General features: G+C 35.9%; 2 protein-coding genes and 1 non-coding gene across 3 annotated transcripts; all 3 read left to right on the top strand.

The window, feature by feature from the left end:
* The first annotated feature begins 2,406 nt into the window (after positions 1–2,406).
* On the top strand, positions 2,407–10,248 carry LOC143607018 (conserved oligomeric Golgi complex subunit 6-like). Its single transcript, XM_077082610.1, has 10 exons — positions 2,407–2,786; positions 3,415–3,607; positions 3,706–3,813; positions 3,938–4,005; positions 4,669–4,792; positions 5,786–5,932; positions 6,065–6,328; positions 7,431–7,715; positions 8,577–8,723; positions 9,595–10,248. The coding sequence occupies exons 1-10, from the start codon at positions 2,407–2,409 to the stop codon at positions 10,093–10,095; spliced, it is 2,217 nt and encodes a 738-aa protein (XP_076938725.1). The 3' UTR covers positions 10,096–10,248.
* Positions 10,249–11,683: 1,435 nt separating this feature from the next.
* Positions 11,684–11,767, top strand: TRNAL-CAA (transfer RNA leucine (anticodon CAA)). Its single transcript has one exon. It is a non-coding gene; the product is annotated as a tRNA-Leu (tRNA).
* Positions 11,768–11,853: 86 nt separating this feature from the next.
* Positions 11,854–14,062, top strand: LOC143607017 (pentatricopeptide repeat-containing protein At5g09450, mitochondrial-like). The gene is made up of 3 exons (XM_077082609.1): positions 11,854–11,891; positions 11,992–12,253; positions 13,152–14,062. The coding sequence occupies exons 1-3, from the start codon at positions 11,854–11,856 to the stop codon at positions 14,040–14,042; spliced, it is 1,191 nt and encodes a 396-aa protein (XP_076938724.1). The 3' UTR covers positions 14,043–14,062.
* The last annotated feature ends 4,447 nt before the right edge of the window (positions 14,063–18,509 follow it).

Here is an 18,509-nt window from a genome sequence, read left to right as displayed (position 1 = left end):
ACATCTCCACAAAACGGGAAGGCCGAGCGAAAAATCCATTCCATCAATAACATCATTCGCACCATCCTCGCCCACTCGTCGGTCCCTACAACCTTTTGGCACCATGCCCTTCAACATGCTACCTATTTACTCAATATCTCTCCTACCTAACTCCTTTACAATCGGCATCCCAGTTATACACACCTTCGCGCCTTCGGGTGCCAATGCTACCCCCTCACACCTTCCGTTAACATCAACAAACTAGATTTCCGTTCCTTGCGTTTTTCTAGGTTATCCATCCAACCACAGAGGATACAAATGCTATAATACCCGAACTCAACAAATTACCATATCCCGTCATGTCGTATTTGACGAGACAGTCTTTCCCTTCGCTAATCCCGCTCCGGCTGATCCCGTCACGTACAAATTCTTTACTGATCAGTCCTATATAAATCCTCTATTTTGGTCTGTTTCTCAACCTTCCATTCCACCTTCTATAAATAATCTCCCAACCCCCCCCCCCCCCCCGGTAGTAATACTTACTCCCGTCGTCCCAAATCGGCACCAGCGGTTCCCACCGCTCAACCCACCTCAACACAACAGTTAGTGAACACACACTACCCATCTCCTACTCCCACCCTCCCGGCTACGGCTTCCACGGCCCAACCAAACCCACCCTCTCGCACGGTTCATACTCATAGTATGTCTAGTAATCCAAACTTCAGCAACCATTTGTCAATCTTAATGTTTCCACACTCTCTCCTCTTCCCCGAAACCCGACCGTTGCTCTCCGTAACAAAGATTGGAACATGGCCATGAACGATGAGTTCCGGGCCCTTATTGATAATAATATGTGGGAGTTAGTCCCGAGACCTAATCATGCGAATGTTGTTTGCAGTATGTGGATTTTTAAACATAAGACTAAATCTGATGGTTTTTTAGAGCGTTACAAAGCTCGTTTAGTTTGTGATGGCAGGTCTCAGCTGGTTGGAATTGATTGTGGGGAAACATTTAGCCCGGTGGTAAAACCAGCCACCATCCGCACCGTTCTATCGCTAGCGGTATCCCACTCTTGGCCCATACACCAGCTCGATGTCAAAAACGTTTTTTTTGCATGGTAACTTACAGGAAACGGTGTATATGTATCAACCACCAGGCTTTCGGGACACTCGGTACCTGAACCATGTTTGTTTGCTAAAGAAGTCACTTTACGGCCTCATAGGCTCCACGAGCTTGGTACCAACGGTTCGCCGATTACGCAGCAAAACTTGGATTTCACCACAGTAAATGTGATCATTCACTTTTTATTTATAAACAAGGCCGAGACATAGCATACATCCTACTTTATGTTGATGACATAATTTTGGTCACATCATCCGACCAATTACGGGACAAATTTATGTTGCATTTGTCCACCGAGTTCGCCATGAAGGACTTGGGTCCCCTGAGTTATTTTTTGGGCATTTCGGTTACCAGGATGCGAGACTCTCTTTTCTTGTCACAACAGAAATATGCCTATGAATTGTTGGAACGAGCCGGCATGACCTCGTGTAAACCGATTGCTACTCCAGTCGACACAAATCCAAGCTCAGTACCACGGCCGGGCTGCCGCTTGACGACGGGGGTACAAAATACCGTCACCTGGCTGGGGTCCTTCAGTACTTAACTTTTACACGCCCCGACATCAGCTATGCAGTTCAACAAGTTTGTATGCATATGCATGCGCTGCGAACGGTTCACATGAATGCCTTAAATCGCATCTTAAGGTACATACATGGCACTATTACTCATGGTTTGCACATATTTAAATCATCAGTTGGCAAATTACTCTCATACACCGACGCCGATTGGGCTGGGTGTCCCGACACACGTCGCTCCACTTCTGGTTACTGCGTGTATTTGGGTGATAATCTTCTCTCGTGGTCATCCATACGTCAGGCCGTCATTTCCCGATCCAGCGCCAAAGCGGAGTCCCGAGGTGTCGCCAACGTCGTGTCTGAAACTTGTTGGCTGCGAAATTTATTACTCGAACTTCATTATGCACCATCTCATGCAACTCTAGTATATTGTGACAATATAAGTGCCGTGTACCTACCCTGCAACCCGGTTCAACATCAGCGAACAAAGCACGTTGAATTGGGCATTCATTTTGTTCGTGACAAAGTTGCAAGAGGCGAAGTCCGGGTTCTTCACGTTCCATCTCGTCATCAAATTGCAAATATCTTCACCAAAGGCTTGCCCTCATTTCTTTATGACTTCAAATCCAGTCTCAACATTCCTGAACCCCCAGTTTAGACTGCGGGGGTGTATTAGCAGATGTATATGGTTATATTATTATTATTATAGAATAGATTGTATTTGATATAGAATATGATTCATCCCTAAATTGGAGGAGGGATTTCTGTATATATTAGGGATTATTGGTTAATGAGAATCATCAAACTTTATCAGTTATTAGATTTGGCCAATCCCATAGAGGATAAGCTATTGCCTTGGCTCTATGGGCTGCCTCTTACCATCAGTGGGGTCGTCCATGTGACTTGTGAGCCTACCCTCTTAACAGACTCTCGCCCTCATCCGGTCCCATATGCTTCAATGTTCAATCTGGTCCATGTTCGACATCAACCTTGTTTAGTTCAAGATAGCTACGGGGTTCAGGAAGCAGGTCAGCCCATGATTGAATGGCTTATCGCTTGGCACAATGGTCAACAAATATCGGGCTGCCGACTTGAGGACAAGTCATTTTACCGGCGAGATGCATTGATACGAACCTGTCATAAGTTGAAGGGTCCAAGGGAGACGAATGGGTGAGGACATTGAAAGGTCTACGTAACCGCAACATTTATTAATAAAATTGTGTCTATATAAGTGTCCAGGTTTTAGTTTATGGATATGAATGTTTATGTTAATCAAAATTAAGGTCTTTATACCTTTTTAATCGGAGATATGATCCTTCTCGAATTGGATTAACAGGAGACTAGCCCCTCTCGAATCGAGCCAACTATCCTTGTTCTTGTTTATTTCTATCAATTTGCTATTTTATTTTCGGGGTTCTATCAGATAATGTGATTGAACCTGTACTATTTAGGTTTTTATGTGCTTGTGGATTTTATGTGAAATTGGAAGAATTTGATGAGTAGTTAGTGAGATATAGACCTGTTAATAAAATAAAAAGCTTTGTTCTAATGTTGGATGCTAATATGATTAACATTTGTTTTCATGATTTAGCAGTGTTGAGAATAACTGAAAGTTAAGTTTAGGGCATAGACATAGCTCTTGATGTAAATGTAGCATGATTGCTAAATAGAGTTACTTGTGAATTTTATACGAAACTTAAAGAATTTGATGAGTAATTGGTGGTATGTAATTCTACATACTACAGGTGTAAACATCAGATCTGTTAAGAAATTAACAAGCTCTCTTATAATAGTGAAGATTAGGACACAATCACAAGCATAGCTCATCATGTAAATGTTGCAGGATTGCTAAATCTTTGAGTAAATGTAATGCTACCACTGGAGATATTATCACTACCACAGAAAGGCTGAAGCAGGAACTGGAAGTTACCACTCAGAGGCAAGAGATTGCATCATGTTTTCTTCGAGATTATCAACTTTCTAACGAAGAGGTGATGATGCTTTTTTGGTGATAAGCTGTGATTCTGGTATGCCATTGTATCACAAAGGTGGTACAATGTGACTGTACTTACTTTTGGTATTTTTGTAGATTAATGCACTTAGAGAGGAAGAATTAAATGAAAACTTTTTCAAGGCGTTGAGCCATGTACAAACGATTCATGCAAATTGCAAAGTCCTTCTCAGGACCCATCATCAGGTAAATTCTCTACTTAACATCGATACACACATAATCATATATGCTCAGTTTTTATTTTTTTTAAGTTTTTTACTCTTTCCTATAAATACATGAGATATTGTTTCTGATTTTTCAATGTCCACAGCGTGCAGGTTTGGAGCTCATGGATATGATGGCTGTTTATCAAGAAGGTGCCTATGAGCGCCTGTGCAGGTGAATAATCGATCTATTTCAAGACTTGTAGGGTTTTTTGGTCATGGTACTTTACCGGTTTAATACACATGTAAATCATCATTAAACACCACTCTTGATGGCTTTTAATACTTTTGCTTGTTTAACCCACTATTAGGGTTATTAATCTGTATATATCATTAAATTATTATTTTACCAAGAAAATTTTAGGGTCAACCATGGTAGTCAAATGGTGATTAAGCACAACAAACTCTGGTTAAACAGTCAAAAACAACCTAAACTAGTCTAAACAACCTTAAACATGTCTAAAACAGCCTACAAAATTGAAGAAAATAGTTCTTATTCTAAATAAATCTTGATGATAATAGCCATGCTTTAAATCAACATTTTAGTTATGATCTTTACCATCATCTTGCAAAAATTTGTTTGTGCACAAGTTAGATTCTGGCATTAAGCTGAATAAAACTTGTAAATAAGCTCGTGCTTTAACACCATCTATTGCAATGTCTTTTTAAATGCACAAAAACGGTTTTGAGGGTCAATCCAACCAGGCTCATTTTAACCTGAACTCTTTATGTTTGGTCACCCTACCCGCCCAAGTGGCTGACCTCCCTATTTGGCCATGTTTACTTGCTTTATTATGCTTCATTTGTTGATTCTGTAGCTGTTTTGTCTTTCACCTAGGTGGGTTCAGACAGAGTGCAGGAGATTGGGTGACACTGATAACCCTGAAGTTAGCGAGCTGTTGAAAATGGCAGTTCGGTGTCTCAAAGAAAGACCAGTACTGTTCAAGTATTGTGCTGAGGAGGTAAAAATTAGTGAAAAAGCATCTTTGGTTATGTGATATGAATAAATAAAATCACATATACAGCTACAATAAAACATGCTTCATTACATGGTGTTTGGATGTGCTCCGGGCAGGGTCTAGCAAGAACCTAAGTTAGGAAAATTCAAATTGATTTGTTAGTTATTAGATATTTTAAACTGTTAGTTATACATATAACACAATTACACAAATTAACCCCCAAAATAAGCTAGATTTCCTAGATGTTTTGTTGAGCCGCATTTAAGTTTGATTCATCAAATATTGAGGTTAGTTAGGCCAGAAGCAGCTATAATTGTTCATATAAAAATAACGTTAAACAGATAATAGAAAATGAGATATTTTGCTGTAAAAAAATAACTGGAGGAAAAGGATCATACAATGAGTTTTAAAAGTTACATAGGGGTTCATAAGTGGAATTACTGACCTTTAATACATCATTCAAAGCCACTGCCGCTAAACTATGAGCATTGTGGTGATAAATTTCTCGAAGTAATAATTATTGGATTACACACGCACATATGTTGTGTGGGTGTTTCCTTTTCCGGGGAGGATGATGGTCCCGACGCTATTCTCACTGCCACTGGATCTGCTTATAGCCTTATAGAACTTGTAGTATTCATATTTAATAAGATAATCAGTTGTTGCAGACTTCAGTGTTAGGCAAATTTTGATTTTCAAGACATTAGTATCAAAGATGGCTGGAAATGGACTTGGTAGGGTATTCAAATTTGGAATGTCATAAATTTATAGAAAAGTATATTTCTAATCGTGTTTGTTAACAAATGCTTTTAAAACATTATATTGTTCATAATTCTAACAAGTATATGGTATTAATGGCGCCAAAATGTATCGACTTGACACAAAAAAGTTTCTATTTTCTGATCTCAAAATGCATACAATGCGCATCCAAACAACCTCGAGCCTTTTGGCTTATTTAAACCGCCTTTTACTAATCAATCATATAATAATTGATAGGTAGCAAATATGAGACACAATGCACTGTTTAGAAGATTCATAAGTGCTCTTACACGCGGGGGACCTGGTGGAATGCCCAGGCCAATTGAAGTACACGCTCATGATCCATTACGCTATGTAGGTGACATGCTCGGTTGGCTGCATCAGGTGTGTAAATTACAAAAAATAACCTTTGATTTCATTTCTTTATTATTATTGTTATTATTATTATTATTATTATTGTTACTATTATTCTTATTTTACTATTTTTTAACAATTATTATTTGTTTTTAATTGCAGGCTCTTGCATCCGAAAGAGAACTTGTATTTGTGTTACTTGATCCAGATGCAGTGGTGAATACTGGATCAACTGCCCATCGATTCTCCAAGAGTTCAGAGATTAATGAAGAGAAGTCAGAAGCTGATTTAACATTTGTTTTGGATAGGATTTTTGAGGGCGTTTGCCGACCGTTCAAAGTCAGAGTTGAACAAGTGTTGCAGTCTCAACCGAATCTTATTATTTCATATAAGCTTAGCAACACTCTCGAGTTCTACAGCTACACTGTGAGTTCAATTATTACTACTAGAGTGGCAAAACGGTAATTATTTGTACAAGTTCTCTAATTTTGGGTTAACGGTTAACCCAAAACACTTGTATAAATATATTACATTTTGTAGGCCAAATGTCTCTAAAGAGTAACCATGTTTCCCAGTTGTTAAATCTAGATTCGTCATCTTCTTTTAAGAGGTTTAACTCTTCAAGTTTCCTGTTTACGTTACTGTTTAAATATGCTGATGTGGCATGGTTATTGTGTGGCCAATTGTGTAAAATTGATGACTGCATGAATAAATCTTCGGTTTATACTGGGTTGACTCGCCACATAAGCCATTTTACACTATTAGCTATTCGTTTTGAAAAATAAAATTCACAACAGCAAAACAATATTGAAACTTGAGTGGTTAAAACCTTTTAAAAAAGTTGGAAAAATATGAAACTTGGTTACTTTTGTTGACATTTTCCCTGCTTTTATAAATATTTAATGCATCAAATAAGGTTACGCAATCCTATTTCAAGAAGTGACTTCTCAAGTATTCATTTTACTATAATGCTACCGACTGTATATGCAGTTGTGACATAATCATTGTGTAGCCAGTTGTGTAAAATTGGTGCCGTGGCATAATGTTCAATTTGTACTGGGTTGACTTGCCACGCAAGCTATTTACACAAGTTTCAGTTCTTATTTATAAAAAAAAACGTCACGACTGCAACAATATTGAAACTTGAGTGGTTAAAACTTCTAAAAAAACTTGGAGTGAACTACGTGGAAAACCTGTGAAACTTGGTTACTGTTTGTTGATATCTCTTTTTTATAATATATATGCATCAAACAAAATTAGTAAAAGTATATATTGTCTCGATAATAATAATAGTAATAATAATAATATAATTCTTTTTAAATACATTGATCAATGTTTTTTCAATAAAAATAAACTTCGAGTTCACTTTTCTTATGAAGCTAATGCATAAAGGTTTAACCGTCCGTAGTGAGTAAACATAACCGTAATCGACTCATTCATAAGTAAGCGAGTCAAAATTGCCACCTCTCTACTAGACATCAAACTTCTTGTTTGCATTTATATAAATGTGTGTAAAATGTGATAATAGGTGTCCGATCTTCTAGGAAGAGAAACGGCTCTTTGTAATACACTTTGGGGTCTAAAGGATGCTGCTCAGAAAACATTCTTTGACTTTTTAAAAGTCAGAGGGGAGAAGCTTATGAGATATCCACCACTGGTTGCTGTTGATCTATCCCCACCACCAGCGCTAAAGGAAGGAGTCTCTTTGTTGCTTGAACTAATCCAGATTCATGACACCATGATGGTTCCTGCAGCTGGGAAAAAACCTGTTTTTGATCCTGTTATATCTGCTTTGCTTGATCCTATAATACAGGTGATTAACATATCCTGGCACTAACTACACTTGAATTTATTGACTTCTTTTGTTCTCAATATCTTGTTATGTTTTTTTTTCCTAAAATTCTTCAGGGTTTGATTTTTTAAACTAAATGTTGGTAAAAGGATCCAAAGTTAGGCATGCAAACCAGCCTAGCTGAGCCCGAGCTCGTCTCGTTAAACTTAAGAGAGCTTGAGGTTGAGCTCGTCTCGTTTTGAGCTTTGTGCCTAAAGCTCAAGCTTGGCTTATATTTGATTATTTTTTTATGTACATATCTTTATTTATATATGTATGTACAATTATAATTTTACACTTGTCTTTTAGTTATTTTGATCATAATCATAAACACAATAATATGTATTATATATATATATATATATATATATTACAATAAGTACGATTATTATATTATATAAATAATTAGCTTTTTAGGCTTGCGGGACTAGTCAAGCTTGGTTTTGAGTCATACACCCCTAATTCAAGTTGTTAATATAAAATATAAAATAAAAACAAAACAGGTTCGAAGTCTTCCAAAATGTTTTAAATGCATAAAATCTACTAAATCATTTTCTGAAAAAAAAAATGATTTGATTATTATATTTGATAATATAGTTTTGTAATCATATCAATTATCAAACACATTGATGTCCATATATTTTTTATTAACTTTTAAGCAGAAAAAGAATGTGAAGTGTTTGCTGGATTAGTGGATTAAACCATTCTAAACAGTTGGTCATTTTGACTCATTACCCAGCCTGCGCGGGCCAAACCCGTGTTTGTAATTAATCTGGTTGATCTTACTCATTTTGTTTCTAACTATGGTTTCATTTTGGTTCTTTTATATCATTACAAATTTAGATTTGTGAACAAGCAATGGAAGCGCACAAGTCAAAAGGATCCATTGAGTCTTCTAGAAGAAATAGAATAAGGTCCGACGTTGGTCAATCACGAAGATCATCCGTCGATGCTATTTTGGCAAGCAGCAGTCAAGTATTTCCTTCAAAGGTCCCATCTTTCATATTTCGTTTCACTATCTTTTAAGGGGAAATTTTATATATAGCCATGAAAACTTACATAACATAATATTTACCGGTAAAAAAAATATTACCAAATGCAGTTTCATACATATACATACCCATTTCATTAAAAACAGTTTATAATGTGACCTTTATGACCTTTTCTTTTTTCACACACTCCAAACTGTCATATCTTAATGGCTGGGTATAGGTTTCATAAATTTGAATGCAGGTATATTTTATATTATGATATTTTGTTGAGTAAATATAATATAAAGTTTTGAGGAAGATATATGAAATAATTAAAAATTCAAATATGCCCATTCAAATTACTTAAAATTTCATATATACTTATTTCACCAAATACAATCTATAAAATGACCATCATACCCTTTTCTTACACTCCAAACTCTCGTATCATAATGAAGTTTTAGGGGCTGTTTGGTAGCCTCTTAACAGTCATTAAGAGGCTACCTCCTAACGGTTAAGAGGTAACCTTAAGTCTGAATGGTTAAGAGGCTACCTCTTAATGGTTAACTTTTAAGCATTCAGACTTAAGGCTACCTCTTAACCATTAAGAGGTTGGGAGCCATTAAGAGGTAGCCTCTTAATGATTGTTAAGAGGCTACCAAACAGCCCCTTAGTGGAAGAATACAATTAATGTCATAAGTTCCAAATTTGAACATGGGTATATTTCATCATAAACTCTCATATCTTAATACAAGTTTTAATAAAATCATTTACCTTTTTTAAATATTAATTTCCAACGAGTTTCCTAAAAAATTGCTACTTTTATCTTTCTAACCGGGATGCTATACCGATATGAGTTGGATTAATATTTTTTACATGTTTGCGTGCAGAACAACGAAACCGCATCAAAGATTTTCATCATCAATTGCTTATGCACAATACAACAACCGTTACTAGCACATGACGTAGCTTCCGAATACGTTAAAAAACTCGGAACAATGATCGATAACCACATGTCGAGCCTCGTGGAGAAAGAAGTCGAGGCCATTTTAACAAGATGCTGGTTAGCAAACAAGATGCCTCTCTTCAAATCCTCCACTGCTGACTCACCACCATTAGCTGACATGGAAGAAACTTCACCTGATTCTCTTTCCGAGTCTCTCAAAGCCTTCTTTGGGCTCATCTTGGGAAGTGACAGCTCACTTCCTGAATTTGAACAGATGAACCTTCCGGGTCTTCGGTCTGAAGCGTGTGTCCAGGTGGCGACGTCGTTGGCGGAAGCTTATGATGTTATTTACAAGGCGATTATGGATCCGAGCAACGGTTATGCAGATCCCAAGGCGTTGGCCCGACACCCGCCGGATCAGATACGGACTATTTTGGGAATCTAGTATACGAGTATAATGTTTGTATTATTAATATTACAAACCGCGTCTGTGCAAGAATAATTTCTTTTGTTTTTGTTTTTTTTTTGGTTTTATTCATATGATTAGACAATCCCTTTTGTTTTGATTTGGTTAAATATGTTTTGGGTTATGGAAACGGCTTAGATGTGTGAAACTAAAAGATTCAACTGAAAAACTGTTATCTGTTCAAAAAAACTAGAAAACTGTTGGTCTGAATTGTATATCGTTCTTTTTATATAAGATAGTAGGTGTGTTTATGTATCACTATATTTTTATAGAATGGTATTTTATTTATTTGTTTAGTAGTGTAAATTTACTTGTTTTCGTTCAAGCTTTGTCACTAGGTTTATAGTGTAGGTATGTAAAGTTTTTTAGTTTCTAATATGTTTTATACGGCCAATATCAGTGTTACTAGAACTACCGATACCATGTGGCAAGTATTGGAATAACTATTGACATCAAAACAAAACATTATTACGTAGATATGTTAGGGGTTAACGGGTAGCCCTGTTAGTAGTTACCGATAGTTGGTTGGTGTGGTTTACCCACCATGCATAATCGTAAAACGGTCATGAAATCTACATACTCGAAGAGTATAAATACCTTGTACCAATAAACTATGAAAATGCAATATATTGTGTTGGATACAATCTTTTATACCCTAGAATGCAAGTGTACGTATTTTTATGAGTTATATAAAACTAAAGGTCTATTTTATATAATGACACAGACTTCAAACCAATACAAGAGTATAGCTAATTAAATTACCTAACAAAAACTAGCTAACGACTAAAAACACTACAAAAACCACTCTATCAAATCTTTAAAAAAAGGATTCTCTTAATTACATATTTCTCCACACCTAAACAAGCAATTACATCTTTTCCCTTTTCATATCAAATTACTAAGTTATCCATATCTCTAACTATTAATAAATTAATTAAAAAACAAAGTTATATTAATAATTATAGAGTTTACCCACACCATCAAATCATCTGCTTTAACCTAGTTCCGGCAAGCTTCTGGCCATCTCATCACCGCCATAAATGATTACCACCACTTTTTCCCTATGAATCCCGCCGTCTCATGTACACTTTTTGATTATACCTGAGTTGTTTTTGTTGGTAAAAAAATTTAAATCCAAAACTTTTGTATATTGACTATTGATTAAAAAGTTCGATGTCAATTGGTTTATTAGTGTTCGATATATTCGTCTTTACATTGACTCGGTTTGGATTGAACTTGAGGAGACATGTAATTGATGTTTTAAGAAAGGGGATATATGTAAACACTTATTTAATTATGTCATTAAGGGATGTTTAAAACAGTCATTTAATTAGTTAATTTTATCGAAATGGGGAGATATGTAACATGTATGGTTTAGGGAGGGGAAATATGTAATTAATTTTTAAAAAATGGGTAAGCATGTAATAAGGTAACTTAGCAAGGGAATATATGTAAACGCCCCTTAAAAAAAACCAATTCTAAATTTCTAATTCATCATGCCACTAAAGTCTTAAAAGAGTCAACATTAAATAAAGTTCTGAAAATAAAAAGGAAAGCTTCTTAAAAAGTCAGGATGGCCGAGTGGTCTAAGGCGCCAGACTCAAGTTCTGGTCTTCGAGAGAGGGCGTGGGTTCAAATCCCACTTCTGACAAAACTTTTCTTTTTTTTTTTGGGGAATAAAAATCGTATTCATCACTACTGATTTCAATTCCTTTTTACAATCCGATAGTCTCCAACATGGCAGCTGCTCGTTCAACCTTCTTAACACTCATCCGGTAACGTCGTAATCCACCTCCTTCTAACTTCCTTCAAACCCTAACCGTTTTATTATTATTATTATTATTATTATTATTATTATTATTTTCCAAACCATAGGAATCACAGCAGGAACAGCTGTTTACTAAGGCACTTCTCTTCAATTGCTTCCAAATCGGAAGTCGTTTACGACGAATCACCGGAAGAAGAATCAGGTGGCGATGATCTGAAGAGCAGGATCTTCCGGCTGAGGCTACCGAAGCGTAGCGCCACTAATGTTATTGACAAATGGATCAATGAAGGTCGTCAGGTTTCGGTTCATGATCTCCGGCGGATTTCGAAGGATCTTCGCAAATCGAACCGCTTCAAACATGCTCTTGAGGTTAGAAATCGCTAACTTCCGTTTAGATTAATTGTTAATGTGATTGAATGCCATGAATTTATCAGTGTTGTAGAACTCACTAGGCGCCTGTGATTCATAGAGATTAGTCGGGATTAACTGGATTGGAATTTTATATATAATTTTTCAAAATAAGATAGTTAATGCGATTATTGAATGCCGTGAATTAATTGATCTTCGTAGTTCACTACATAGTTTCCTGAATCCTTGATTTCTGATAATTTGGATCAGTGTGCTTGTAATTTCTGAATTTGTGCTGGATTTCGAATTTGTCTGCTCATAACTTCGTCTAGATCAGCTGTTAACGCAATTGCATTTCATGTATTAATCCATCTCCATAGCTCAGTACAGAGTTTCTAGTCCCTAATTTTGATCAATGTGCTTATAACTCTTGAATTTATGTAGATTTCTGATTCATATAAACTACTTCGTCTAGATTAATAGAGATTACTCGGGATTAATTGAATTTATATAATTTTTCAAAATAAGAATAATTTTTCAAATACTTCAAAGATTTCGACTAAATTTAGACCACAATTTAACTGATTTCACAAATTTACACAGAAATTTGACCGATTTGAAGGGTACCAATTTTATGGGCTGATTAGGTGAAATCAAATAGGTAGCCCTCCACATTCCAATTAATTGCTGATTAATCGGTGCCTAACAAATTTTACAAAACTGGAATTGATCGATATTCATAGTTCAGTACAGAGTTTTCGAAAACCATAATTTGGATTAATGTGCTTATAATTTCTTAAACTGTGTGATAGATTTCTGATTTTATGATGTTACTTCTGAAAGCGAAATTATTTTGACACAGAACACATCAAACATGATTTACATATATTCAAACATATAATCATCTTTGCATTTGCAGTTATCCGAGTGGATGGTTTCACATGAAGGATTTGAATTATCTGATTCAGACTATGCAATCCGTATCGATCTATTGACCAAAGTTTTCGGTATAGACGCAGCTGAACGTTACTTTGAAAGTTTACCTCTTAACGCTAAAACAAACGAATCATACACGGCTCTTCTACACTCATATGCTGCGTCAAAACTAACTTCAAAAGCAGAAAACCTTTATGAAAGAATGAAAGAGTCCAATCTTCCATTAACTGCCATAACATACAACGAGTTAATGACATTATACATGTCAGTTGGGCAGGTGGAGAAGGTTTCTTCTGTTGTTACAGAACTCAAAAGCCAGAATGTTGTTCCAGATATTTTCACATTTAACCTTTGGATAAGTTCGTGTGCTTCGTGTTTAAACATTGATGAAGTTAGAAACATTCTTGATGAGATGAGTGGTCATGAATGCGGATCGAGTGAGAATTGGGAACGATATGTGAAGCTTGTGAAAATCTATCTTGCATCGGGCCAATTGCTCAACTCAGAAGTCAACTCTGTGGTGGAAAGTGAAAAGGGTATTACACAAAGAGAATGGATAAGTTATGATTTTCTTATGATTTTGCATTCGGCTTTGGGAAACAAGGGTACCCTTGATCGAATATGGAAATCTTTAAGGATGATAAATCAGAAAATGATTAGTAGAAACTATGCATGCATATTATCTGCTTATATGATGCTTGGTTATTTTAATGAGGTGGAAAAAGTGCTTAATCAGTGGAATACATCTGCGACAACTGATTTTGATGTTTCTGTATGTGATCGGGTTTTAAAAGCATTTCAAGAAGTTGGCTTGTTTCAAATTGCGGAAGCTTTTCGTGTATTGCTATCTGAAAAGAAGCGGGACCTGCAATGAGTTTGGGAGGAAAAAGGTTTTACGAGGTAAATGCTTACCGAATTTTCTTTTATTTATGTTTTTGTATTATTATTTTTTGGCAGCAATTTTGCTCTTGTTAACCTTGTCTTGAAATCCTGTTATTATTGTTCTGTTTATTAAAATTAGATTCTGTTTGTTCAAATATACTTTAGATACTTTTGGAACAATTAGGTAATACTTTTTTAATGGGTCAACTGGTCAAACTTGTCACGGTTCAGCTGACAGGGTTGAGTATTTCATTTATTAAAGAAAGGAAACAAGGCTGTTGCTGACCTTTTGAAAGGAGAAGAGTTTAATTAAGATTATAAGAAAGCTTTGTTGTGAAATAATGTACTGCATGTTATATGGTTTGAGTATCGGTTTATGTTCTTTTATTTTATTTTCTTGGTTTTTTGTATTAGAAACTAATTTTTCATGCCTGGGTTCTTAATATTTTGGAATTAAACTTATTTCTTGGTTTGGGTTTTTGAATTCTGGCTCTGTTCCTGAATATGGGTTTAGGGTTTTAGTTTTTGATTTAAGTATTGTTTTTTGGGTTTCAAGGTTTGATTTATGATCAAGGACCAAAACTGTGTCCATGATTATGTGTATTTTGTAATGGTTTATATTTTTGTTTTAGTTGAGAATATCCGGTTTTTGATTTTTGGCTTTTAGTTGTGGTGGATATGTAACGGGGGTGACGCTGGTGTTAAGATTAAATCGAAAAATTGGCAAATAAACACATTTGATCTATACGGTATACAGCATTTAACAAAAATCTATGTACTCTTTTTGGTAATACTTCCTCTCGATTTACTGTCTTTGTTACCCCATAAAGTATTTCTCTATTTCAAACCCCTCTACGGCGCCCTTTAATCAGCACTCACTTTCTATTTTTCGGTGGCTCTCTTAATCATGCCACAAGGCTCTACACCAACACCTCTTTGGAGTTTGGACTATTATATTTTCTGGCTAGCTTCACATTCCCTTTCAAGTTGACCCAAAACTGAGTTCAGTAAAACGACACAAATGTCAAATGATCCCTTAAATATCATTTATCTAGTCTTTAAATAAGCACCAAATTAAACTCCGGTATAGGTTGGGGTAATTTAAGCTCGACTAATTCTGAAGCGCTTTACTGGTTGGGTTAATAAAGATTAAAGACATGAGAGGTTTTTGAACAGGCCTTATTAGAGTTTGTTTATGTTTTCTTCGTTGAGTTTGTAACCATAGTTGCTCTCCGTTTAAACAGATTTTCTGGTTGTAATTCTCTCATCACGAGAGTAGAGAGCATAAAAGCACAAATTTATGGTTACACCATGTGGACGTAGGTTACTTTAAATCAAACAACGTAAATCCCCTTGTCTCGTGTTTGTTGATTTTCTGTAGTTTGATTGTGTTAGTATTTTCTGAGTTGGGATTAATCAAATTCAGATTTTTGAAACAAAAAACTAAAAATAGAAAACCGAAAACCAAATTTGTTTTCAATTTAAAGCCAAAACATAAACTGAATAAGTAATGTGATTCAAGTCAATCCCAATCTAGTTGATTTTTCAATTTAATCGGTTTCAAACCAAATAATTGAAGTCTCTTAACACCATGTGTAGGTGGGTTTGACACCAATTGGTTGAAGTTGTGGCCCTCCTTGTTTTATACACATAGTGGAAGAGGCTTTGAAGCTAAAACGCGCCCCCTCAAATAATGTCAAAGGGGGTCGTTGTTGGGGACAACGCCCCCGCTATGGATGGCCTAATAAGGCACCCAAAAGTTGAAGGACAGAGTACCCCACCCCATATCCCTCCGTCAGTTGTTCACGTGAAAGTACAGCCCTCCCTCAAATAACTCTAAATTCATACCCACTCCCTACATGACACGATAACCATCAATTATACACATACACCCACCAAACCAAACCAAACCACATGATCACTTCTTCCATCTTCATTTCCTTCACTCCCAATCCTTAAAACTACTTTGCATTCGACTCCACCTCACTTTAGCTTCTTACACACAAATTTTAATTTTTAATAAAAAAAAAACATGGCAATCAATCTTTGTTGCTCTATACAATCCACACGCCTTGCTTTGGTGGGTGCAAATCACACCGCCGCCCGCTTCTGCACCCGCTAAACCCCCTTCGCATTTCCACAATTTCAGTTTCATTCTTATTCGAGTATTAATTAGTTTGAACTTCAGGCCATTCAACGTTCGTTTCGCTGTGGTTCCAAGAGTTTAGTTTTTTGAATGATCATGAATTTGGCTCGTGGGTATCGTCCCAAGAAGATGCTACCGATAATCGGATTCAATACAGACTTGGTTTTAATAATCAAGCTACCGGATTCGAGAATTTTGGGTGTCATTTCCAAATCACTGTTTTTGGCTATCTTTATTCTCGCATTACCTTCAATCGGGTCGTATGTAAACAATGCTTCAGAAGAAAGTTCCACAAATCCTGACGGGTTTCTGCCAATGTTGTTTGAGGATTTAGCGACCGACGGACTTTTGAAATTCGGTCAAAAGGGTCTTGTTTTGAGGTCCGGAGTTCGTGACTTGTTTGATGGTTTTTGGTTATTGAATTACGAGGGAATTGATGTTGTAACCGATTTGGATTCCGATGAACGAATGGTGGTCCCGGATGAAGTGTTTGATTTCGTGTTTGTGTCGAGTTTTGAAAATGTTAAGTTTATTGATAGGGTGTTGAAGATTGATGGTATTGTGATTTTTTCATTAGGGAACAGTTATGACCGGGGATATGAGTTCTTGAAGCTGTCGAATTATAAGGTTGTGTATCTTAGACAATTCGATTCGGTTACGGTTGTAGCAATGAGGAAGATTGATGATGAAGTGGAAGAGGGTGTGCTTAGTGAATGAATTGTTGTTGGAATTAAATGGAAAATAAGGTAGAGACTGAGTGAATCATGTTATTTGGAGTCTGTGGTGGTGGTATCAAATTTATTTCTTGCATATGTTATATAATGTGTATTTCTAATGTTTTTGTAATTTAATAAATGGGCATATTGTATGAGTGTATAATTTATGATTAATGTGTTAAATGGTTATATTTTGTTTTTGTTTTTTCATATGATCATTGATATATTTATTGAAGAAAGAATTCAAGAAAGACAAAACATGTTAATTGTAGAAAATAAAAGACATAAAAGACACAACCTTAATTTCTGATCGACTTGTTATAATTGGTTAATGCATTTATATAAAAGTTTAAGGTTTTTAACGTCTTTTATTTTATTTTTGTTATCAATGAGATTTTAACCATTACCGTTTGAAAATGTAAAACCTTATTCAACACAGTGATACCACTTGACCAAGGACTTTTTGGTTTAAGGAAATACATTATTGAAGGAAGAATTTGTTTGGGTGCTATCAGTTTCGTTCACTTATTAAAACCATCGGCATCGCTTGTTTTGATATGAAAACTACAAACTTTTTTGAACAATCTGCCACAAAGGCATTTGTATTTTCATAGCCAATTTATTTATCATAACAAAATACCTTTTTTTTTGTATATATTTATAAAAGTTTAATGAACAATTTGTTATAAATCAACTGTAGACAACAAATATCAGACATCTTTTGCTGTCGTACACTAAGTAGTACGGGAACGGGTACGAGACCAGGATTCGGGGACGTTACGGGTACGGGAAACGGCAAAAATCAAAAATCTAAGATACGGGTACGGTAAGGGTACGACAATATATATATATAAAAAATAAATAGCTATTTATAATTTTTTATAAATTTATAACGTCAATTTTAAACCTTTTATTTATAGATTTATAAGCTTAGGACCAAATGTAAAGTAGTAAAGATAGAAGGGGATTAATTGTTGAAAGACAAACTAATTTTACACTTTCTTATGTAAAAATAATCAAGTTGTATGGACTGAGCGTAAACTATTGAAAAAGAAATGGATTAATTGTTAAAACTCTTAAACTTATTTAAACCCTAAAGTAAAAAACAAAATCCCAGCCGCCTTCTTCTTCTTCTTCTTCCTCCTAACTTCCACAAGTATATCCGGCATAAATTGCAGGCATCGGCGTCGGTTTTGCCGCCGGAAACGTTTTTGAAACTTTGAATAAGCCGTACCCAAGCCCAGAGACGTACTACGGTCCGTCCCCGATTTTCAGAAACGGATGGGACGGGGACTCCACATGCCTAGGCGTTTCCGTGCATCATACTATAGTTTCATCAAGAATTATTTATTGTAACCTTAATAGCAGTCGCATGCTTACGAGGAAGGATCCCACCACAGATATGTGAACAAGGCCAATGCGTGTTTAAGGGCAGGTACTACAACCTCGCTCGCGGGTTTGCCGACAACTTTGTTGTGTACTCACAATGGCAGGGTCGAGGCTCGTTGCTTGGTGGCCCTTACATCACGCATAATATACAAGCCTTGCTACTATTTCATTTGTTTATGGATTAATTTAATATGTTATGTATTTAATT

The sequence above is a fragment of the Bidens hawaiensis genome, unplaced genomic scaffold (assembly GCF_021521415.1).
Source record: "Bidens hawaiensis isolate Kalapana, Puna unplaced genomic scaffold, B.hawaiensis_p1.1 tig00078899_1, whole genome shotgun sequence".
Lineage (NCBI taxonomy): Eukaryota > Viridiplantae > Streptophyta > Magnoliopsida > Asterales > Asteraceae > Bidens > Bidens hawaiensis.
This window is presented reverse-complemented; position numbering and strand designations above follow the sequence as displayed.

Excerpts from the sequence above, each read along its gene's own strand:
- LOC143607018 (XM_077082610.1), top strand. The coding sequence starts at position 2,407 with ATGAGAATCATCAAACTTTATCAGTTATTAGATTTGGCCAATCCCATA. Across the intron at positions 3,814-3,937 it reads TTCTCAGGACCCATCATCAG|CGTGCAGGTTTGGAGCTCAT; the intron begins GTAAATTCTCTA and ends CAATGTCCACAG. Across the intron at positions 7,716-8,576 it reads TGCTTGATCCTATAATACAG|ATTTGTGAACAAGCAATGGA; the intron begins GTGATTAACATA and ends TTACAAATTTAG.
- LOC143607017 (XM_077082609.1), top strand. The coding sequence starts at position 11,854 with ATGGCAGCTGCTCGTTCAACCTTCTTAACACTCATCCG. Across the intron at positions 11,892-11,991 it reads ACCTTCTTAACACTCATCCG|GAATCACAGCAGGAACAGCT; the intron begins GTAACGTCGTAA and ends TCCAAACCATAG. Across the intron at positions 12,254-13,151 it reads GCTTCAAACATGCTCTTGAG|TTATCCGAGTGGATGGTTTC; the intron begins GTTAGAAATCGC and ends TTGCATTTGCAG.